The sequence below is a fragment of the Sinohyriopsis cumingii genome, chromosome 15 (assembly GCF_028554795.1).
Source record: "Sinohyriopsis cumingii isolate HCF-2022 chromosome 15, ASM2855479v2, whole genome shotgun sequence".
NCBI classification, from domain to species: Eukaryota; Metazoa; Mollusca; class Bivalvia; order Unionida; family Unionidae; genus Sinohyriopsis; species Sinohyriopsis cumingii.
Window position 1 is genome coordinate 136,984,396 of NC_142975.1, and position 25,991 is coordinate 137,010,386.

General features: G+C 34.6%; 1 protein-coding gene across 1 annotated transcript in view; it reads right to left on the bottom strand.

Moving 5' to 3' along the window:
• Positions 1–1,256: 1,256 nt before the first annotated feature.
• Positions 1,257–25,991, bottom strand: part of LOC149782868 (DNA topoisomerase I, mitochondrial-like) — an 86,104-nt gene continuing 61,369 nt past the window's right edge. The window contains exons 10-15 of the mRNA XM_089934402.1: positions 25,393–25,617; positions 22,310–22,564; positions 17,940–18,054; positions 16,968–17,095; positions 12,320–12,390; positions 1,257–8,299 (exon numbers count right to left, since the gene is read on the bottom strand). Of these exons, the coding sequence (XP_089790528.1) occupies positions 8,197–8,299; positions 12,320–12,390; positions 16,968–17,095; positions 17,940–18,054; positions 22,310–22,564; positions 25,393–25,617 (897 nt within the window). The 3' untranslated portion in view covers positions 1,257–8,196. The remainder of the gene's footprint in view (positions 8,300–12,319; positions 12,391–16,967; positions 17,096–17,939; positions 18,055–22,309; positions 22,565–25,392; positions 25,618–25,991) is intronic.

Below are 25,991 nucleotides of genomic sequence, written 5' to 3' on the forward strand. Positions count from 1 at the left end.
CAGTGTCTTCTATTGCTGGCCTAATATTGTAACAAAATATATTATATAATTGAAAAGCAGCTGTTGTGTGACTCTCCATTTACCCAGCGGAAATAATACTTTTCATTTGTCTTGGCTGATTGGCTCCAAAGCTCTTAGTTTCCTACAAAACTTTAAGTTGCATTATTTTCCTTGAATCTAGTATTTTTACAGACTTGTAAAAAAGTACGTCTCTGATAAATATGCGATAACCCTTGGCTTCAATATGCTTTTCTACATCTTGCACTCGCATAGTCTTAACCATTCTTTTTGCGAAAAGATATGAATATTCTCCTAAATAACTGTGTCAATGATCAGAATGGTATTTTCAATTACTGCATCACGTTTGTTGTTGACATTGCTAATATCACCTTCATTCATTTGCTTCTTTGAAAGTTTCATTTCTGACTCCGTGAACTTGTACATTGGTAACTTTATCATCAATACCTTCAAATGGATGAAACAGCTGCTTTATTTCATCTACAAATTTAATCAACCAAAATCTAAAGCATCTACTACATGAGTGTACATAGTTTGATTACAGAGCAGTTCCTAATACATTATACTATCTTTAGGCACATGTCAGGCACGTGTGTGCAATATGAAGGTGTTCAGTATTGTGAAATACTGCACGACTGTATCAATGTAAACAGAGACAAAAATGAGCATATAATAAAATCACATACTCTCAGCAGCAACTGTTCATACACTCCAGGGACCAGATCAGACAGGGAGAAACCAGTCAGTAAGGATACACGTGGCTGCTACATGGTCACCACCATGTACAGTTGGGTCTAAGGATAGGTTTGACTGTTCTTAGGTTTGCTTACTAGGTCACAGTTATCCATCTGATTATCAATTTATGGCATGATAAAACTGATGGAATGTCATAATCATCTAGATGCTAAAAATACGAGGTTATACATTTCATCTCAAGCACTACAATAATTTCCTGCAGAACTATCACTTGGGCAAAAGAATGATGATGACCTACATTCCTTAATATTATTCCTTGGTGGTGATGATGACAGAGACCTATGATAGGTTGATAGGTTGTCAACAATGATAACAAAGGCAAGAGAAAGCCAATTTGAAATAGATACAACTAAGATGTTTGGCATGACTTCTCCCTCACTGTCTACAGACAAACTGAAGAATAATACTGAACAAGTCTATCACCAAGAAGTATCCTTTGTCACTGAGATACAAGGTCACTAATGGCTCAACACAAAACAATATCCAGATTGCAATCTTTATTCATTTTCTCCAGTTTCATGCTAAAAAGAGTTCACACATATTCCGTATAACAGATGATTGACAAAGTGTATGTATACATATACAATGATTTATCATTAAGAGTTTTATTTGATGGACATACCCTAATCATTGACACTGATACATGTGAAAATGCCATTATAACAAGTGTCAATAATGATACATCATTCATGTGATTTACAATGTTTGGAATAAGACTGCTAATAGAGACAATACAAAATCCAACAACCTTTAATTATTCAACTGACAGCTTATGTTTTTATGGTCAAAACTTCCTGATCTTAGATAGATAATAAAGTTTTTAGAGGAATATTTGATCTCTCATGCACAATCCAAAGTATATGGAGGATAATAAAGCAGCCTGGAACATATTTTTAATTGAATGAATACAAAATATGGAATGTAAACAATGCAAGTTTGTGTCCCTAACTGAAACTAAATATTTATCAGAATCTCTGTTTCATTACTAACTTGCAGATAAAGCAAATTTATTACAGAACAAAAATGCATTACTAGTAAAATATAGCATGAAAATTTCAAAATCTGTAGTGGATGGATTTTTCCTTAATTTTGTATTTGCATCTTCATTTATTGTTTAAAACAATGGGCTTATGGAAAGTTGACCAGACGATTATTTTTCATTGCAGCCATAAAACTACTGTGATGTAATAATATACATGACTAATTATGATTAAGTTAATGTGTACCATGTATACTAAATAATCAGTTTTATACAATATTTGATTTAAGAAATAAATACTGAAAAGTTTATTTTTGTCAAACAATTTTATTTACTATAATGATAAAGAGCTTTCTTGTATCCTAGCGGTGTATTAGAACTTGTACAAATTCATCAATTCCTTTCAAATTTCTTTGCTTACAATGATTTGATTACAACGTAATTGTGAAGCAAATCATTCTTTCTGCATGTGCTCTGAGACAGCACACTTTATGTACTGTGACAAATATCTCCTCAAGGTGTAATTGTTTTCATCCTTTTAATGTAACATCTTTCGTCTGGTCTTTGATATGATGTTGTACGAGTATTTCTGTACAAAAACAACCAAAATTTATGTACTGCATGCCCAGCTTGGAACTATGTATCACACACATTTACAGATTATGATCAGGTGTTTCAAACTATATTCTGAATCACTCTTATATCATATCCAATTAATTTCTGTTTGCTCAAAACAAAACAGTTTTGTATACTTTTCAAACTGAATATGATATTTGTATCGACTGAACCAGACCTGGATACCCTGTATTTTCTTCATATGAATGATGTAGTCAACATAAGGGAGGTAATGAGCTGTGTACATCAAATGCTGGGGCACTATTCATAGTACAGTGGCATGTCCAAAAATTTCAGGCTGAGGAGTGGAGGCAGGCAAATTTGTACAAACCATGATATATTAAAAAGAATTAAAGTACTTGAATAAATTTTTAAATTAACCAACTTACATTGCTTCCCAATTAATGAGACAGTTTGCAATAATGAAAGTCAACAGCTGAGACCACTGGTCTGATGGATCCTGTACCCTTACCAATCTTGCATCAACTGAATTAACATTTGTTATGCTACGTTGTGCTAAAAAAAATGAAACTTGTTTCAGAGGGAAACAAATAATGATTAAGCTATGGGAAACTTAATGCTTTTACATATCATAGAACACATTCACTTTCTTTCCAAAGTTTTGTGATCCATTATAAAATGGGGATTTAATGAAGAAAACATGTTATTTTTCCAAGATGAATATGGGATATACCCAGATCAATATCAACATACAAATGCACACCCAATTTACAAAATGCCTGTAACTTTATTGGTTTGGTGCAATTGTTTAGTACTTGCCAAATAATATAATAACATCTTTAAATTATGTAAAACATGTTCTATCTGAGATCTACATAAATTGAGTTTCAAGAGTTATAACAAATTGCATTGAAAATTACATTTTGCCAAACCTTGTGAAGATGCATTGATTTAAAACTATAAAAAAATCTTTGATTATTGTGAGTGAGACAGTGCATCTCGACACAAACATTTGTGTTTAAAAAAATACAGATGAATGATATAATTCTACACTGCATGCACTAAAATACCTACATGAGGATATATATGCAATAATGTGACCATACTGTAATAAAATCCTTTCAAATGTGTAAATAACACAAGGCATATTTGGTAGAGATTTTTAAGAATGCGCCTGAATATTTAGCCAAACAGCAATATGACAATTCAGTGATTCCACAAGAGAGATTTAAAATCATTCTTTTGAAGAAAATGTCAATGTCAACAAAAAGGATGAAAATCAAAAGCTTGTCCAAGACAATAACATGTCCTGAACCGATTCCACTGTTCATCATTTTGAAAAGAGGGCATGCAATCCCTATTAACTGAATGATTTCATGAAATGGTGACAGATTAATACTCATTGTTACCCATTCAAATGGACTATAAACAGCAAAAGTGAAGAAAAAACAAATCCGGCAGCTTTGGAACCTAAAGTGGCAACATGCAATACATGTTGAACCACGGAAAAACTATGATATATACAATACAATGTCTACTTTTCGCAGCAAAGAAACTAATCACAAACACTACACCAAGTAGGGCAACATGAAAAATGATTTCCATCAAAGATAAAAATGATAGGCTGCAAAGTACAATGACAATACAATTTGGCTTCTTTATATGAATTAAAACTTCAATAATTATTCATTTAATCTATTGTCTCAAAAAACCTTTAATCAACTCCTCCTTAGGTTGTCCAAGGAGAGGTCTATCTGTGTCTTTAGAGCATCAATTATTAGCATTCACAATACTGACATAAATGTTAGAATAATGCACATATATCAGGTCAACATTTCTTTATAACAATGCATAAGAATGAAGACTATGACATATTGAAAGGCACCAGAATTATTAGGATTTTTTTCCTTAAGAATTCTTTTTAACATTTACATAAAATACATCAACTTGTATACAAGGTCATTTATAAGTATATGATCATAAATAAAACATTAACATATCAATTTACTGCTGGTGCAAGGTGTTGAATTTCACTGTGAACGGATAGCACATTTTCACTGCTGCAATTAAAATTAGTCCTAAAAATGGTCAAGTCCCCAAACTACACCTACCTACCACCAGCTGCCAGTCAAGCAATTTATTTAATATTCCATCTGCCTGCTTTATACTCTCAGGCCAGGCTTTTTTTCCATTTATTACAGTCACATCTGGGGGTTTAAGCTTATCCAAGCATAATATAATATAGTTTACTGATGGTATGATATCAGTTTCACAACGTAACATGTACATACTGAACATGTCATAGCCTCACCGTCTGTGACTCAACTTTTGTAAAATTTTCATAATGAACCAAATAGTGGTAAACATTTTCAAAAGAAAATCTTTTGTTTGAAAGAAAATGCTATGACAGAAAAGCTGCTGTGGTTATCTCTGATTTTGGGATTTGTCAATTTACACACAAGTATGTTATTATATGTTCATGTTGTAGAAGTAAAAAATGTGAATTTAATGGTAATTTACCAATTAAGGTGAAATTTCTTGTCAGATACATAACATTGCTTCAGCTATTTCATGCCAGTTGTAACAACTATGATTCAAGTATTGACATTTCAAGGGATACAAAATTACATAAGAAAAATTCATTTTGTTTGTTTTACAAAATATGTGAGTCATTTCATAGTTCTGCCCTGGACTTTTCATGCACTGAATGAAACTAATTTGCATAAATATGTCAATCTTGTATTTTATCATTTGAAAACATTCAAGCACAAAAGATATCTGTCTCAAAAGAGCACCAAATACAGAATTATTTACATAAAAAATGGTTTCCTTGTTGAAAACAGAACAGAATAAAAGCATCTAAAGTAATATTCAATCCATCTAATATCTAGGCTTCAAGCCATATAGGTAAATGATAAACATACAACAATGTCATTTTGTAAAAATTATATATAATCCTGAGTAACAATGTTGGTGTCACGAAATTGTGTACGAGGTATATCAATATGTATATGTTGTCAAAAATGTACTCGGGTTTCGTTGCTGCGTACAGTGTCACCCGAGTGTGGTATATGTGTTCGGCTCTAGTTATTTCGAAATCCTGAGCAAAACTCTGACCCCTGCACGTGCAAATTGCCTGCAGCGGGAAACCTAAGTACCTAGCTGCGCATATGTCACAGCTAGTGTACATATAGAGCAAATTCTCTACAACCAAATCACATTACTCAAAGTCTTGTCAGGAAGCTTACCCCTTTACGGAAGCAAATCTCCAGCTGTAGAGCTGCCTTATGCCATGCCTTGTATATGGTTTGATGTGGAGTCACCAGCTGTAGAGCTGCTTTATACATGCCTGCCATGCCTTATACATCGTTTGATGTGGAGTCACAGAACTCTGTGGGGTTTCATGTGACGTATACGCTGTGTTATGGTGAAGTTGGATCGGAAGAGTGGACTGGTTTTCTCGATGCTAGGGACCAGGGCTTCACGACCATCGGGTCTGTGATGAGAGGGCTCTTGCGGGATCCTTCAACAGACTGAGAGGAGCGGACCATGCGTGGGTGCTTCTCTGGCAATTGACTAGAGCGCATGGAACCAGAGTTACATCTTGGTCGTCAAATGGGCGCCACGATAGTTATATATAGTGTTCCATGTTATTTCCACAATTGCATTTCATAATTTCATTCATTCCTATTGTTATATCATTATGTAAACGATCGATAGGTTCGTAATTTCATTCATTCCTATTGCTATATCGTTATGTGAACGATCAATAGGTTCGTAATTTTATTCATTCCTATCATTATATCGTTATGTGAACGATCGATAGGTTCATAATTTCTTTCATTCGTATTGCTATATCGTTATGTGAACGATTGATAGGTTAATAATTTCATTCATTCCTATTGCAATATCGTTATGTGAACGATCGACAGGTTCACAATTTCATTCATTCCTATTTCAATATCGATTTACAATCGATAGGTTCAAATTTACATTCTTTTCTAAATCGTTTTATGAACGATACATTCAAATTTACAGTCTATTCTAAATCGGTATTTGAACGATACATTCAAATTTACCTGCATTTCAATATCGTTGTATGAACAATACATTCAAGACTCTCTTTATATTGGGGTGTAGATCACTTTTATTTTGTTGATCGGTGATAGGAATTCACGTTTGTTTTGAAATTCCAATTGTTAAATTCATGTTTTGAGTTTTTTCTCATTGAGTTAATTGTTGTTGATAGTTCCATGTTAGGAACTTTATAATTTTCCGTTATCTTTTTGTTTATAATGGTGTCAGATTTGTTAATATTTAAATTGCATTTATAAATAAACATCTTGTAAACGCAGTTGCTTTTGGTGTCTTCCTTAATCCAGTCCCAACCCGGCTTCATCCTGTGACAGTTGGCCCCTACAGAAGCAATCCTTTTTTAATTCTTTTAAAAAAATTACTTGGCGCTCACATCTTCCTGTGTGTTCTCAAGTGTAAATGGTATCTGATTACAATGCAAGTCTTCATAATGCCTGAATTTCAGTCTCCAGGGTTCATATGCTTCCACTTGAGTGAAATTCAAATACTTTTCCAGAATTTCCAGAATCTCAAAATTCAACCAAAAAAAATTCCAGGACCTCAAATATGCCCAACAGCTTTTGACAAAGCCACCATCATGCTTTATATTCAATATATATTGTGATGGACAGAGCCAGCAGTTGTAAAAACATTCAACGTCCAACTTTCCATGAATGTGCAATTTCCAGGCATATTTATGACAAATCATTCACAATAACAATCCAAGCATGGCAAAGAATTTGAAGAAAAGAGCCCATTTCAACTGCTGAATTGACTAGCAATGACAGCAGATATTTGCAATGTTATATAGTAGTATCTAGCAATAAAAGTGAAAAATTACATATGGAATGATCATCAATACAAATACAATAACTGAAACATCAGACCTCAAAAACACAACCAAAGAAGATTGTCCATGAACCAACACTGTCAATATTCTTGGAACTATATGACAAAAAAAATAAATGGTCCAAAATCATTTAAGATTGAGGGAAAACAATTATTAAAGACTTTTCAAAGAATGTAAAACAAAAATATCACAAAATATAACTTTTCAAGGATTTTAAGACCATAAATTTCAAAAGCCAAAATCAGTATTTTCAAGGTTTTCAAGGAAGCACACAAACCCAGTCTCCAAGATGGTATATGTTTAACACAAAAGATAGAGAGATGGGAATGATAGCTTTAACTCTATCATGATCATGGATTGTATCATTAACCAGTTACACTACATTTTCATCAAATACTTTCAACTCTCCAAAAGTAATCCATTTTCCATACATGCTACAACGAATCTGTATGTCTCATATTATAAACAATCAAACGAATTACATTAACCAAAATTCATAAATTAATCTGTATTTAATCTTTTTACACAAGTATAACATCTTTATTTCTCTTCTACAGTTGAAGCCAGGCATAGGAAAATTTCCTTTGTGAACATCTGCACACTGTTCAACTTTAAGAACTCCTAAATGAATGCAAAAAAAGGTTCAAAGAAATGCATATGTATGAATGGCTGGAATCCTGCGACTGTACCTCAGGTTTTGGAAGTACAATAAATCTTCAAAGATCATGTTAACATGCATAAATATGCTGGATTTTAAAAATTTGAAATGTTTCATCTTTAAAGTACAAAAGTATAACACATATTCTAATCACAACCAGTCATATAATTAAAGCTTACAAGACATTTGCCTTCGTTACTCTGCTGTCAATAACATTCATTCATCCATTAAATTAAAATATTGATGTTCAATAACAAGTACAGGTTCCTAAAAGGTAATCATGCATCAAAACTCAAAGTCTGGCCCAGCCATGGCAATAGCCCACTGGAATTTCGCCCGATGTGTCTCATTGTAGATTTTCTCAAGGGGGACATTGCACTTTTTGCACCTGAAATGGAGAAAATATATTGTGGAACACTGTATAACAAAGAAACACCACAAAATTTTCATTTCTCCACTTTACCAGGATTTAATAAATAACACTTGAGTGACAGAACTGCCAACACCAACAATTCCTTCTCAGTAAGACAGTTGATATTTGTCAACAAGTTAGACCAATTTTCAGTAAGCTATCATGTACTGCTATTGTTGACTTGGAAAACATGTTTTGAAAAGTTCAGCAGCATAGGCTAACAGTGTGTTTAACTAAAAACTGTATCGTATACTTAGACATTAATGACCTTCAGTACCATTTCAGAAAATAAAGGCTTTCTGAAGGGGGAAGTTTTGATTACACACAAAGTATAACTGCTTGACTGTATTATATCCATCATTTACAGGCAAGATTTACAGACTGATCTCTACAAAATCAAGCCATTATCAAGTTTAGACCTTGCTAAAGGGGTCCCAGGTGGCAAAGTGGTCTAAAGCACTCACCTGTACCGATCAACACTATGCATTTCATCTCTATCTGTGTGGGTTTGAATCTCAGGCTCAACCAATGTGGGTATGTGATGTAGTTTGCTGGTAGCTTCCTGTAGGTCGTTGGTTCTTACTAGTGTTTTCCCAGGTTCTTTCTCCACCAGTTATACTGGCCAACATGTACAGCCTATTGTGCACTGAAAATTGCATTAAATCCAAAACAAAAGATCCTACTAATGACCCATATATATAGAGCAAGACCTTTCAATCTGCTCTCCAATTAGTGCTTGCAAACACTATTATTTAATCAAGGGCTTTTCTACAACTGTCCTTAAAATATCTAACATATGGATATAAAATATGTTTAATGTCAAAACTAAGCCACAAAATCTGGTCTCCTCCATAATGGTAATAAGACAAATATCAAGACAGAACTTTGGATCATCATGAATTCAGTGTAACGAGCAGTTTTTGATTTCAAAAATGGGTTCTTCCTCCACCTGTTATGCTGGCCACCATGTATATTGCATGCTAAACAATGACATTAAACCCACAACAAAAATTTTAAATGGTTTTCTTCTGCCCATTTCTGAACCACGTTTAAGCTTAACCAGAGCTGAGGTTCAACAGGATGCAAACTCTGATTTGAATCTATCGCAGATCAAAAAGTCTTCAACATATAATGAGCAGTTAGTTCCTGATTATGGCATTTAAATAAGTTGTTACTTTCGGATACTGAATATATGCTGCCCTGAGGTACACTCTTCTCCAGTGGATAGAGAAAGAGTCCTGCCTACCATAACTTTTACAGGTCTATCTTTCAACAAAAACTCCTAAGGAAAAGAACTGAAAACATACACAACTGTATAATATTCACACAAAAAATGTGAACCATTTGCTTAGATAATGGCATGATACACTGTGGGTGTGCAGTTCAAAAATTTAAGCCACTTTAGATTCTGATGCAATAATGATGTGACAGGGACCTTGATTCAGTGACCATCCTTTCTAACCACCATCAACACTGCCATAAAGTTTGCAACATAATTAACATACAAATGAATGTCAATTGTCATATCCCTGCTTTGGAAAGGTTTCATTTTTTATTACTACATGAAGCCAACTGACATGGAATATCATGTATCAAACATCCCAATAAATTTACATAACTGTCATCAGTCTCGATTTAGCTGTGAAATGAATAATGGAGAAATCATCAAGAGTCACTTGTTCGAAGATTTGAATATTTTTCTGACAAAGAATAAGAAACATCAGCCAGTATTATTATAGTCTGCCCACTTGCATTTTCATGCTTAACATAAAATATACAATATGAGATACAAAATGTCTGTCAGAGCATGTTCAGTCCATATGATTTTTGTTGGGGTTGAAAAAACAAACCTCACAACTATTACTGCTGACAACGTAAGCTTAATGAAAAAGGCTCTTATTGATATAAAAATTACAGGAATTTTACTTATTTCAATTTATGTACTCATTTTTATTTATTACATCAGTTTGTAAAATCAGTGAACAATGCTGAACATGATAACATCCAGTTTAGATAAATGTGACATATAAATCAATGATATCATCCACAGTGAAACCCGGAAAGATCATATGGAAACCATTGGGAAATTCTTTGATCGACTCAGTGATGCAAATCTAACAATTTGAGTGACAGTGAGTTTTATCGTGCTTGTGTCACATTTTTAGGACATACTGTGGGACATGGTCAAGTCAAAGTTCAGGTCAAGGTTATCTCTGAATTCCCCATTGATATGAGTCTATGCTCTTAAAATAAGTAACAGAAAAGAGTAAAGACAACAAGCTTTGTAAAATTTAACAAATAATTTATTTCCCTATAAAACAAAGTGAACAATGAGAAAAAAGAACATACAGTATTGCGTATTAAATAAAAAAATAATCCAAGAATTATAAACACAAGTCCTATCAATGAAAAGTTCTAAGTGAATCTCAGTTTAAATCCCGATAAAATTCAAGATGGAAGGCAATGACGTCTGTAATAACTTACAAAGTGCAGATGTGTCAACAGTCTCTTGTTGAATCACAGAAAATAGTATTCCTGTTTTTAAATCAGTATAAATTCCAGTGAATGTCATTATTTAAGATTTTTGTCAGAGCTCTTTTGTATTTCCAGGGAAAATAATCACTTGAATTCAATAATTTGAAGAAAATAAAATTGAGCCCAAACTGGACACAACATAACACAATGTGTCAAGTGTTTTAAGCCCAAATGACAAACCTTTATCAAAACATCAGTTATATGACTAATTAAGACGTAAAACAGATTCCTGGATGAGGGTCAAAAGTTCATTCTTCTGGAAAAAATAGAAATCTGTTACCAATTGGCACATGATAAATATCACATAGTCTAGGTATGACCTTGACTCAACTTAACGATTCTTACTCTGAGAAAGATAAGGAAAAAAAGTTGTTTACCAAAACTGTCACTGATTTCGGAACAAGGTTGGCAACTAGATAAAATGTTTCATTACCCAGAAGGAAAGGAAAAAATTAAAATTAAAAAAATATTATAAACTAACAAATTAAATTAAATATTCATAACACCATGCCTATCAGCAAAAAGCAGTTGATGAGATTTTGGAGTATGGCTGGATGAATTTGTTTTTTTTTTTTGAATTTTCAAGTAGCAAGCAGGGCAGGATGCCTTTCCTGACAAAAGAAAATACCAATAATGGTATGTTAGAAAGTTTGCCAGTAGCTTCCCATGGGTCAGCAGTCCTTCCCATGGTTTTCCTAGGTTCTGCTCCACTAGACAAACTTACCACCATATAAAGCTATCATGTGCTGAAAAATGGCAATAAAACCACAACATGGTGGCATGGCTCCTACAATGTATAAGAGGCATTTCTACATATTCAAACACTGCAACTCCAAAAATATACAAGGTTAAAATGTGTAGAGATTTTCCCTTATACCTCCATGCTCTCTCCACTCTCATACTACAATTCATGAGGAGAAATAAGATAATGTGAGCTATACTGTACTGTAGACAAAGTACAATAACATCCAGGGTGACATAAAGGAATTTGTTTACATAAATCATACTTGTAATAAAGACACTGGTGACTACATTGGCAAATGCATATTCAACTTTGTTGCAAGTAGTAACATCTATATTAGAAATACAAACTGAATATTGTTGTTGTTGTAGGGTTTAACACCATTTTTCTGCACACTATAGGCTATACATGGCGGCCAGTATTAATGGTTGGGGAAGAACCCGGGGAAAACCCCAGAAAGAACCAGTGACCACTGAGAAGCTACTGGCAAGCTTTCTCACATACCCACATTGGCTCAATCCGAGACTTGAGATGGCAGTGATCCATAATGGAGAGCGCTTTAAACCACTCAGCCACTTGGGGCCCCACACAAACTGATTACAATTTTATATTAATAACAAAATACATTGTACTCAGTTTTTATGAAATCTCTGATTACTGAAAAGAAAGAGGGAACAAAGACAAATATTGGAAAGAGAAAATGTAAGCAAAGGACTCACCAAGCAACTGAGATTCTGGGATCCAAATAGTTAAGCTTGGAGGTACCAAGAGCTATTTCCTTGTTCTCATCCTGTGGGAAGAAACATTTAATAAACAAGAATGTAAATAAACAAAGGTTGATTATCATTACTATAATATTTCCTTATAGAATGTGTAGAAACAATTTTCTTCTCGGACCATATTATCTGACCTTTAGACCTCAGAATCTAAAGGTTTCTTTACTAGCCCAAGTACAAGCCCTCTATAGACTTCAGGCAAAAACACTAGAATAAATATTATTCTCCAAAACTCAATTTTATCTTAGCTAAATAAATCTTGGCAATTAACCTTTTGACCCCAAAATAATAGGCCTCTTCCATACCTCAAGTGTGATGCAAACCCTTGAAACACTTTTGACAAGGTATATGTTCTAGAACTCAAGTTGTTATGCAAAATTTATTTCACTTCTTTCAATTCTAACATCTCTGACCTTGGATCTTCTGACCTTAAATTCAGAAGGCTTCTTTCTTGCCTCAATGCAACTCATCCACTAAATTTGGTGATGGTACATGGTTGACAATTGAGACGTTTGTCAAGAAACCATTTTTATTATTTCAGACAGAAATATTAACCATGGACCTTATGACCCCCAAACCAACAGGCATCTTCCTTATCCAACATGCAAGCCATTCACAAAGTTTGGTCTAGTCTTGTGTAGAACTGATATTATTGTGCAGAAACCATTTCTGTAATTTCAGCCTGTGACCACAACCTTTTGATCCCCAAATCAATAGGCATCTTCCTTATCCAAGCCATCCACAAAGTTTGGTCTAGTCTTGTGTAGAACTAATATTATCGTGCAGAAACCATTTTTATAATGTCAGTCAATGACCTTGACCTTTCAACCCCAAATCGATAGGCTTCTTCCTAAACCCAAATGCAAGTCATCCAAAACTTGATTCAGTCAGTGACCATGAAATTTGATCTAAAAATCAACATAGTTATTCCTTACAAAATCTGTAAACTATCGACAAATTTTGAATGCTGATGATGGACAAATGAAGATTTTTTTTCTGTCTTCAGTCACAATGATTTTGAACACTGACCCCCAAATCAACAGAGTTGTTTCCGACACCAAGTGCCATGCATCCACATAGTTTGTTAACTGCAGATGATGGACAACTTATGTAATGGGTACAGAAACAAGTTTTCTTCTTTCAGTTGCAATGACCAGACCTCCAACCTTGTAACCCCTAATAGCAATAAAGTTGTTCCTTGCCTCAAGGGAAGGCCATCCAGTGTTTGATAGCTGGAGTTGTTGGGCAATTAGAGTTATTATGCAGAAATACAAAAGATAACTGACAAGAGATAAAACATAATAATATTCCCAGCAAGCATTTAAGAATATGAAGACAACTCTAAAGGTAGTAAACTGACTCTTATATAGGACACAAACTCTTCCTATGATAGAAATGCATACCAAGTTTCAAGAAAATCTATTTAAAACAATTCAGGAGATATTAAGTGAACAAAAGCGTAATGGATGAATGGATGGATAAGCAGACTCCAGTATACCCCACAAAATTCATGTACATGGTGTAAGGGCTGTTCCAGTAAAATACACTAGGGACTCAGGGAAGGCACTTATAATGTGGAGTAGTCACCCATAGAAGTAATTTAGAATTTTGTATTATTTTCATATGAACTCCCTGAGTAATCAGAGTATCCTGACATATAGTTTTAAAATGTGCCTTCCCTGGGTGCCATATATGTATAAATGGAAAGCCCTAATAAGGAAACAATTAATCCCTGCTTCTGAGCTATTTGGCATTATAATGATGAAATGCTGAATAAACTCCGGAAACTAAGTCACAAATAGCCATTTTTGATGTGCAGTGCAATAACTGGCTGTTTTTGGTGCACATGCCTTGATCCCAAGCTGTACCTAGATTGCAACTTTGGTAACAACTGGCATAAAGTTACCAGAATAAGAGCCAACACTGGATTTTAAGATAATGTAGAATAATTTTATACAAACTCTGGAAAGTAGGTCATGGTGACCAAATTTAAGAATCCTCTTAACCTCTGAAACCACTATTTCAATAGATACATTAAAATAAGAGTTACAGCATGGAATGAACTGCATAACAACAGATACATAGACTAATGAAACCTACATACCACCTGTTTTGGGTGCAATAATTTTTATTTATTCAGTTACCATTCTACTCAAATGACAATTTTGTTGCAACACACATTCCATTCCTTCCAAAAAGTTGTTATCCCAAAAGTCTAATCACACATTATAGACATTCTTTGCTCGAAATTTATAACAGCTGCCATCTCACTTCTGCCTATGTGGGTTAAAGTCTCTGGTTCAGTAGACATGGATTTGTGAGGAAGCTTGTGGGTTGTTTATTCTTCCCAGGTTCTTCTTCCAATAAACAAATTGGCCACCTATCATGTGCTGAAAAGTGGCATTAAAGAAAAAAAAAAAAAAAAATTATTTGCAGCCTTTTTATTGTTGCTATAGTCCAAATTTCTAAATTCCAATTTATACAAGAGTCCCTCAAAGGGATTGACACTTTATTGGCTATAAAGAATTTCTAGGAATTCAAGATTTCTTCCTTTAACTCTGGAGTGTTGAACCATCTCTATCTTCATCAATATCAAGATTTTGAAATTAGCTTCTGTGGTGGATATACTGGATGTCAACTTCACACTTCATTTAGGTTCAACAAGACATTGTAAGAAGGCTTCTGGTGGAAAACTCGTGCTATGATTATCTGTTTTGCAGGAACAATGATAAGATTTTCAAGATGGATGCCATGGTGGCTCTTTTTTTTATAACAGACTACCACCATTTCTATTTAGTACCAACCAGACATCACAAAAAAGTCTTTTGGTGAAAGCAAAACATCAATAGAACCAGCCATTCTAGTAGTAGTGGCATAAAGATTTTGAAGATGGCTATTGTGGCAGTCATATTATAAGTCAGAATGGCACCCTTTTCATTTGTGACCAGCAAGACATCATAAAAAGTCTTTAAGCAAAACCCCTATGCTGATATTACCATTCATTCAGGAGAAACAGGGATAAGATTTTCAAGGTGGCCACTGTTGCAGGCATATTATCTGAATGACACCATTAGAACCAGCTAGACATCACAAGTTGTTTAGTAAAAGCCTCATTCTGATATGTCCATCAATTCGGGACAAGTAGTGATAGCAATATTTTCAAGACGGCTACTGTTGTGGCCATCCTGAACATCAGATCTACAACATTTTTATTTAGGACCAACTGGACATCACAAGTCTTCTTTTGAAAATCCCATGGCAATATTACTTTTCATTCAGGTTGATCAGCAATCACAAGATTTTCAAGTTTACCAATGTTGCAGCCATATTGGACATCAGATTAGAACCATTTCGATTTAGGACCAAGCAGACATTATAAAATGTCTTGGACTGAAACCCAATGTTGATATGACGAGCAGTGATAACAAGATTTTCAAGATGGCCATTCTGATCATATTGGCTATCCGATTAGTACCTTTTTCATTTAAGACTAACCAGATATTATAAAATGTCTTGGACTGAAAACCCCATGTTGATATGACCATTCATTCAGGAAGAGTAGTGATGACAAGATTTTCAAGATGGCCATTCTGGTGACCATATTGGACATAGATATCAGCCCATTTTCATTTAAGACCAAATAGACATCATAAGAAGCTGTGGCAACCATATTGGGCATCAGACTGGACCCATTTTCATTCTATGGAAACCCCCTGTTGATATAACCATCCATTCTGGCATACTAACAATTAGATTTTCAAGATGGCCACTCAGGAAGCCATATTGGCCATTAGATCAGCACCATTTTCAATTTTGGACAAAACAGACATCATGAAAAGTATTCTGATGAAAATCCCATGTCAATATGACTTTCCATTCAGGAGGAGCAGTAGTAAGATTTTCAAGAGGGCCACTATTGCAGCCATATTGGACATCAGATTGGCCCCATTTTCTTATAGGACCAACTAGACATTAAAGAAGTCTTGTAGTGAAAAACCCACATTGATGTAACCATTCATTCTGGAGGAAGAGCAACAAGATTTTCAAAATGGCCACTGTGGTGGCCATATTAGATATCAGATTGGGACCAGTTCATTTAGGACTAAATAGCCATCATAAGAAGTCTTCTGGCAAAATCCTAATGTCAATGTTGCTTTCCAGTCAGGAGTAGCAGATTTTCATATTGGACATCAGATTAGTACCATTTTATTCAGAACCAACACGACATAAGAAATCTTTAAGTGAGGACCATTCTGGAGAAGTACCAATCAGAAGACCTTAAAGATTCCCCTGGTGTCCATATTGGATGTTGGAGTGGCACCATTTTCATTTATGACCAACTAGACCATGGGATGAATGTGTGTGCAACATTTCATGGCAATCCTCCAAGTAGTTGAAGTTTAGGAGTAGTAACAATAACAAACTTATCCTAACAAATGAACAAAAAACAGATCGTTCCTTAAGCTCATCTTGGTCAATGACTAGTCAAGCTAAATACTGCATTAAAACTTTTTACATGCTTTAAAGCACTTCAATAAACCTGCACAAATTTCTCAGTATGCCAGTCTTTAACAGGCTGAATTAGTTTTACCTTGCTCTGAAGGGTTTCCATCTGCTTACTGATTTTTTTAGGCACTGATCGCTGATGGTTACACAGAATGGCCACAGCTCTGTTAGCACGATCGTAGGACAAAAGCTTGGCAGGTACAGGGTCATCAGCTGCAAGATAATGTAAATAAATGCATTCAGGAACTGATGAACAAAATAGAGTCTGTGAAAAAGACGGTGTAACTACCAAACCTAGATATGCTGCAGACCTACATTTTTCATTCAGGTATTTAATTTGTTCAAATTTTAGACGTCATGGTCAACAGGAAGATCCAAGTTAGCAGTAACCATGTGAGTGATGTTGAATCTTTAATATGATTTCTCTGCTGTCTCCTCATTGATTGTTGATCGACTTGATGGCTTTTAATGACACTTTCAACATGACATAGGTTATATCATGCAGAGGAAACAGAAGCTAACTGCTTTCCCTGGACATACTGATGCATCTGATCTGGACAGGACTATCCAGGTATCAAACCCTCCACATTTGAATTACAAGTTCAATGTTCTGCAAAATGAGCTACCACAGTTCACATTTTCAGTTTGATTTGAAACCCAAATTTGAACCATGCATTAAAGATATTATTTGTTAAATTATTTTGAAAAAAATTAACAAACTGTAACCTACTAATGACATGATGTAATTCTTTAATACATAATCCAAAAAGCAGGCAATGTTCATGATTCACATAATAAAAATGACAATTCTGGAGATGTTAACACAATGCTTAATAATTTTTTATATCAAGGAAATCTGAAGAAAAAAATTACATTTTTGATTAAAAGCTAAGATTAAACCTCAGCACTGGTGGCAAAGAAGAAAGGAGAGAAATGTTCAAAATAGAATTAAATTTTTTAAGTTTAAAATATATTATTCTCGATTTAATTTTTGTTCCTCTCAAAATATTCCATTATGCTTTTGAGCAACATGTGACATTAATTTTTGAAAGCTTACGATTTGTGAGGAGATTCAACTGTTCCTGCAGAGTTTTGGAGGCATTGTAGGTATGGAACACTTTAGCTGTCAACCCTTCCATCAAGTTGTTCAAATGTTTCTTCATGATACTAGTCTGTAATTCATAAATGATGCATTATATATATTAAGCAGTTGATACTGAACCTTACATATAAATGTACATGTATGCATAAACTTAACTGGTATGTCAACACAATCTTGGCTATAGAGTAGACTTTATCTATTCCATCAAAATAATGAAAAAAATATCGAAGCTGATGTTAAATTCCATATCACAGTCATTGCTGTAAAAATCAGGTTATTTTTAAGTGTCATTAATTTAGCATATTCTGCCTAATCCCAAAATAATAATTCACCAAACTGAAAACAGAGACCAGAGAAACATATTCATAATGAAGCAGCTAAATGGGTCTCATATTGCTAACCTGGCAGATGTATTAAATAAAGCTAGTACCTTTAGTTGAAAGACACTGTTTGTCAGAAACTGGTGGTATTTGACATGTTGATTAACTGTGTTTCTATTTTGAGTAACTTCACCTGGACTAGATGATGCAATGGCATCTTTTATAAGAATGTGAAGTATGCTTGCTAGAACACTACCTATCACATTTTGGCTGTGTAACATAGCACTTTGGAAGAGAAAACCAGTCTATGATAGTTTTTACATAAAAAAATAAACAGTAAATGTAGCCATACTGGATGGAAATAGGTATCATTTGAAGGATTTATGCCTAATTGTAACAGAAGCTACACTGGAGGGGGGGGGGCACTCAAGATAAAACCTTGAGAGGGTGTCCAAAGAAACATTCATACCAAGTTTGATCAAAATCGGCCAGATCGAGATTCAGCTAAAAAATAAGTTTTTATGAAAGTTTGCTATGGAAGTCGCACTGCTGTGTGCTTAGCCATGTTGGAACAATTCTGAAACAACATGACCTATGAGACACAGTCCTAAATTTATACAGGGCAGTGACTTTTCTGTTATGTGTAAAATAAAACTGGAATGCCAGGATAAAATTGTACAATTAAAACTTATTAAATTTACTCTGATTTTAATGAATGAATGAAAAAGAAAGTGAATATAAAGTGTCAACAAATTCTCTGCTAAGTGATATTATTGTTAGTTGTTCTCCATTGCTTCTTTAATCATTACTGCTAAAATATATACCTTGCTGTACCAGAATCTTTAAAATAAATAAAACATTAAAATTGTTGTCCAAATTTGTACAATATAATGTTGCAATTACACCATACAGAGTCTAGCACCTATGAGTGGGTCACCAGCAGGTAGGAGAAAATGTAAGTCACTGACGGGTGGAAGAGGGCTTGGAGGATACAAAATGCTTTTTATCTCCTCCCTGTCTGACAGTGAGAAGTAGAACACCATGATAAAGAAACTTGCACTGACAGATGTAGGGGCAATTCTTGTGTCGCCTGTTTTCTGACCTCTTTAATTTGACCTCTAAACAGACAAGGAAAGCAGAATGGGAGGCTATGCAAGGTCATCACATGCTGGGACTCTAGAGAGGAACAGTGTAAGAGTGCATCTTGTCATTGTCTATGTAGCAGGAGCCATCAAGGAATTAGCCATAGTGTGTTGAGAAACCCTATTCATGACCATGGTGATAACAGCTCAACGAATCCTAGTTGTGATCACTTATGTCCTTCTCAGCGAAGAAAAAAATTGCCAAAGGAAGTGAAGTCTAGTAGTAAGGAAGTTGGTATAATATTATACTTTATAATGTGGGGCAAGCATGCCAAAACTAGAAACATCCATGTCAACATTTGGTATTTCCGAACATTACTCATCAGTGTGTGACTTACAAAAGTGAGATGAGAAGCTAGATGGCAACTGACTCAAGGAAACGGTTTTTGCATTACCAAGGGTGCCCAATAATTTCTGCAACTTTTCATGACTGAGGAAACATTTTAAATGATGGACTATTGTCGTCATCATCTACATCTAAAGACCTTGACCTTGTAGGAAGGGATGAATGTAGATGGAGGACATTTGGGTGAAAGCAGAATAAGGAAGATTTCTTTTATTGCTGCCTTAAAGCCTGAATTCCAACCACTCCAATGTCAGATTGGATGATTCTCGCATTTCCATTTCATCCCCTCATCTATCTGGGGACTGTCCTCTTCTTGTACACCTAGAATCAATGGGTACACCAATCCATATAGAAATGATGATGCCGTATAATTGGTCCTATAGTTCAAAGTGGTGGCATACTAGAATTCTCAGCTGGATAGTTCTATGAAAAAATCCGATTCACTATTAAATGGCATAGTAATTTCGGTCCAGCTGGTTGGTTTCACTGTACATTGTTTGGTATTGGATACCATAGCTGTTGGAATACATGGACAGAAGTGACTCATAACCACTGCAGTTGTATACTGCACATTCATACAAATCATCCGGTTGGTTGACAGTTGGAAAGGCATACAGTGGATGACAAGTGTCATGATGGTCAGGCATTACAGCCAGACAGCCATCCATCCAAAAAGAGTCAAATTACAGCTCATTTGGTCCAGCCATCAAATAATATGCCCCCACAACCGGCAAAAATGTTGCCATGCATAGATGGAGTATGGAGTATTGTATATACAAGCCTCATGGCAGAGATAGGCATGACTCTGTACTCTCACACCCAAAGTGGGGGTGATATTTGACTTGGGATTGTTGTTCTGCCTCATGGGCTGAGCTACAGTAATATCCCCAGTGGGATCCTCAAAATTTTCTTCTCATTCTGTGATCAACAATGTCAAAGATAAAGCGTAATTTATTAACTCTTGACTGGAATCATCACTCCTTCCAGCTGCATTAAGATCCAGTGCAGACTTCTGAATCTTCAGAGGGGTGAGGGAGGGTCAATTTGCATCCCCCAACAAGACTTGTGAAAGATTCTGGAGGATGTTGTGAGGGATTCTGAAGGAGAACATAGGCTTAGTACTTCATGCTGACAAGAAATAAATATTGCCCTATTTTGTGCCCTTGAGCTGCTTTTTAAGGACATTAGAGCATGCATTCTCTTTCCACATTGCAAAAACCTTAAACATGTGCAAAATGAAGAGCATTTGGTACAAAGCAGGCATGTTTCATGAACTTCCTCTACTCTGAATTTCTAGCATTTGTTCCACATGTTGTCATTTCTGTAATGAAATGAGGATAAACAAACAGCTGCATACAATATATATATATATATATATATATATATATATATATATATATATATATATATATATATATATATATATATATATATATATATCTATATCTATATATATATATATATGCCAACATCATCACAAAAAGGACTTATAATAGCAGTAAATGCCTAAAGATAACACCTGGGAAATTACACTTGTGAAAATGTAAGCTGCCGTTCTAAGCCATCCATGATGAAAACAAACATTAATTTAAAAATATCAAAAAATTCAACAGATTTTACAAAAATGCTGTATGCACGATATTTTAAAAAACTCATTTCCATTCAATGACATGGATGATTAAATGTAAATTATAACACTTATCCAATTTAACTGGATTGTCTGGAGGACATCTAGCAAATGGCAGCAAAAATAAAAACTGGTTTAAACGGGGTATAATGGTAGCTACCTTGCGGCACACCAGCCAACCCTAACAAGACTTCAGTAAGGCAGATCAATCTTTTACTGTACATTATACCAGTTTTCAGTAAGGTGTAACAAAATATCATGTACTGCTGTTGTCAAGCTGGAAAACATGCATTTAAAAAATCCAGAGGTGTGATTTGTCCAGACTGATGCAGTGGTGTTCAACTCAAAATGTTTGTAAAGTTTATTTGAACCTTAATTACCTTCAGTACAGCTAAACAAACTGGAGTTCCAAACCATATGGAGTTCAATGGCTTCTTGGTATCTCTCAACCTGATGTATCCTTATAAAAGTTAACTTACATGTGGGCTGTCATGATGGCAATCATCTTTCCTGCCATGTGACCTACTCAAAACAACACATGATATCCACTAAACGTAATTGTTGCCCTTTCTGCTTTTTTCCCCAAGTATCTGATATTGTCATTCTTCTGCACTACTAAACTTTTTAAGTGGTTTATTGTCTGTTTTGTCCTGATAAGTCACTTGTTGGATGCCATTAAAAAAAAAACCACAAAAGCAACAGCTTGATCATACAGACATTTTGCAACACAAAATATGCAGTCTAAAGAGTCTGAGGTACTCTGTAAAGTCAGTTTGGTTCCTTGACCAATTCCACTGAAACTATTATCAGGGCTGAGAAGATGACCCAATTCTCAAAATCAAGATCATATAAAAACTTTTCCATACTTTAAACAAAAATGAAATACTTACATTCAAGCAATCAAAGAGGTCATCTCCTGGCTGTTTATTATCCATGAATATTTTCAGATTTTTGTAGACTCGCTTGTCCACTGACACGGTGTTGTAGTAGCAGGTGGAATCTTCACCAAGAAAGTCAAATTCTACCACATTTTCCTTTCCATCCAATTCATCATGCAGTTTAATGTGCTCAACTCGAAGTGAGCAACAACCCACTGTATCTGCAGTCTCTCCCTCTTCCTTTTCATTACCAGCTCTTAAAGCCAGCTAAAAAAACAAGAATTTAAATAGGAAACTGAAATGTGCAATTAATTTGTACTGAAAGCATGGAAAAATGGTAGGAATTTTCATGCTCCTTTTTCAAACCAACAGAACTACCACTGATACATAGCTTTTTCAAGTACTGTAAAACATGTTTTGAGGTTCTATTTTTCTACACATATAAATTGGCATTTCCATTCTAAATAACCTGTACATATTTGCTCAATCCCTTCTTTAACACCAAACAACACTTTGTATGGATAGTCAGAACACTCTATGCCTTGCTTGTTATGTGACTGCTGAAATGTGGTTCATGGTTTCCACTGCTTTGCTTATTATGTGACTGATAAAATGTGGTTCCTGGTTTCCACTGCTTTGCTTGTTATGTGACTGCTGAAATGTGGTTCCTGGTTTCCACTGCTTTGCTTGTTATGTGACTGCTAAAATGTGGTTCCCAGTTTCCACTGCTTTGCTTGTTATTAAACTGCTAAAATGTGGTTCCTGGTTTCCACTGCTTTGCTTGTTATGTGACTGCTAAAATGTGGTTCCTGGTTTCCACTGCTTTGCTTGTTATATGACTGCTAAAATGTGGTTCATGGTTTCCACTGCTTTGCTTGTTATGTGACTGCTAAAATGTGGTTCATTGTTAACACTGACATGTAATTAAAAACTGCATCAAATTCATCATTGATTCTTCAGCAATTATGTGATGTCTAGATTCCTAGGCCCCTCAATGATGTATGATGCATCAAAGAAAAAAATAAAATAGCACCAATATGATGCAGCAACAAAATGTAAAACAATGTAGATTAATTCGATAATATCATGTCTTATTATTTTAATAAATTCATTAATAAATTGAATATCTTTTGTTTCTGTTCTGTTAGTCATGCATTCTTACAATAGTTCAATACTTCAAAGACCAATAGTTGAATGTTGTATGTAAATATATATATATATATATATATATATATATATATATATATATATATATATATATTTACTGCTTTAAATGCACATCCTAATATATCTTGTTAAGTGTTGATGTTATTAATATTTTACACAATTTAGTTATGCTGAATTATCAAGCCTGCATCCATGAATAATATTAAATAATTTGGCTGTCTCTCCATGAGTGTATTACACGTATTACACGACCACCAGCTTATATGCACCATGAGTTTTCCTCAAGGTAAATCTAAACATTATATGGGTACCTAGGTAAAGACACTCCCATATTTTGCACAAACTAGGTTAATAATAACACAAATACATTTATAGTTCAACAAGTTTGTTAAGAGTAAATATTATTGTAATCAAACAATACTACTGTTTTTAATCATGTCTTTCATGAGAATGTGTCATTTCAAAAGCAATCATTGGGCACACCTGAAGATGCAGTATACCTGTTTACATTCCAAAATCAATGTCACTGGCTAGTTAATTTACAGTACTTTACCAGTGTTGGCCTATACCTGACAGTTTCCTTAAAGTCAAAAGGCATAAATCTGTTGAATGCTGCTTTTTAAAACCAAACTGATTATTGGAGATTGTGCCTTCACATCTTTGCAGTATGATGCATTCAAATACTTTTGAAATAATAGTCATAAGAGATTAAGGTCTTAAGTTATTTTTGTCTGCCAGGTTACCAATTTTGCTTTTTGGTAGTGGACAAAGTTATGCACAAACACAGAGCTAAATAAAATCATCAATAGCACATGAAGTCTAGTATCTGAAAATTTGAAATGTTCCACACCAAAAATATCTGATTCTGGACATTTACCACCTTTTTGTCTTGTTATTGCACTTTGGATCTCAGATAATGTGATTACATCAATATGAGCAGAATTCAATGATGAGAGCACATGCTTCTTATTCGATTCATTTCTAACACCATTAAGTCTTCGAAATGATTTTTCCACATGTTGCATATATTATTCTGACCATGGTTCCCATCAATGTAAATTGGTAGTTTATTGGAAGTAGTCATAGCATTTTGTTTAACTTGCTCCCAGAATTAACGTTGGTCGATATTTTCAAATTTTTATGCTAGTGAGTCTGCTCAATGTTTAACTTCCTCCTTCTTGCATAATCTAAGAGCATACTTAAATTGTGCTCTTGTCTGGCACATTTGGTTACTGAGATGGCCATGACGAGGTTTAACGTTATCACGCCACATAAGGTAAGCATTTCATGCAAAGTTGTGCAGTTCTTTGACACAGCCATTCCAGCCTGGTATAACCCAGTGAACATGTTTGGATTTACTAGTCAAGCTATTACTGGAGTTCGACAAAGCTTTTACTATATCAGTGTATAATCCATTTATCTGTTTCATATGCACCTGGTTAGTGCAGCCATGGTCATTACAGTTCACAGCACAATGTGGGATCTCAATCTTGTTTAATAAGAATACAGATGTCTGAGCATAATTCAGTTTTTCATCAGAAGTAAGGTCTGACCAAATGATGTTGTATTTCAAGTATAAGAGTTCACTGGGGCAAGGAACAAATCTGGGAAGTAGATCAGTCTTAATAGTCATTAATGTAGAACGATGGTCAGATCCTACTAGGGTGTGTAGTATTCTCATTATCACTTATAGCAGAATGAGTAGACTGTGTAGAGACACAATGATCCTTTAGTATACATAACATGATCTTCAACAACCTGGTGGATTTATTTAAATTAAATGTAGTTGTTTGCCTCTTAGTACATAAAATTGTTATAGGCTTATAGATTATCTCCACTGGAAGTAATTAACATTTTAACAGGCATTTTCTGGTTCAATTTCAAACTTCACATCATGAAAACAACAAACCAAAAACACTAAAATTTACCTCGTCAATGAAATACAGAGCAACAGCTCTCTGTCGTATCCACATTTCTTTGGACTTCCAGTCTTCTCTGTACTGGGCTCGGATGTTGTCAACAGTTCTGTGTAACCTTCGTGCAATCTCGTATTTCTGCAAATTCTTCTCTCCTTTCAAACTGGATGCAGCATTCAAAATAACATACTTTGTGTGACCCTGTATGTTCTCAGTCCAATTGGCCAACCAAGTAACCTTTGGTAAAAAAAATAAATGGAAAAATAAAAGATGAATGCTGGTATCATTTTTGAGTAAGCTTATTTAATTTACATTGATTGTACCATAAATTATAACAATCTACACTAAATACTATTCAGGGCATGCCTTAGAGTTTAATTTTAAACTGAAGAAATTTGACTTCTCAAACTTAAACAAATCCAATCAGATTGTTGAATGAAGTTTAAAGTACAGACTAGATTCTGTCAGAGAAATCCAGGCTAGGTCACGGTTTAAAGCTGACCCCAAGTTAAAAAAAAAGATCAGTGAAAAGTAAACATCATGGATCAATAACTATACTTTGGTAACTGAACCTAGGGTGATGGCATTAGAGATCAAGTGTCATTACTACA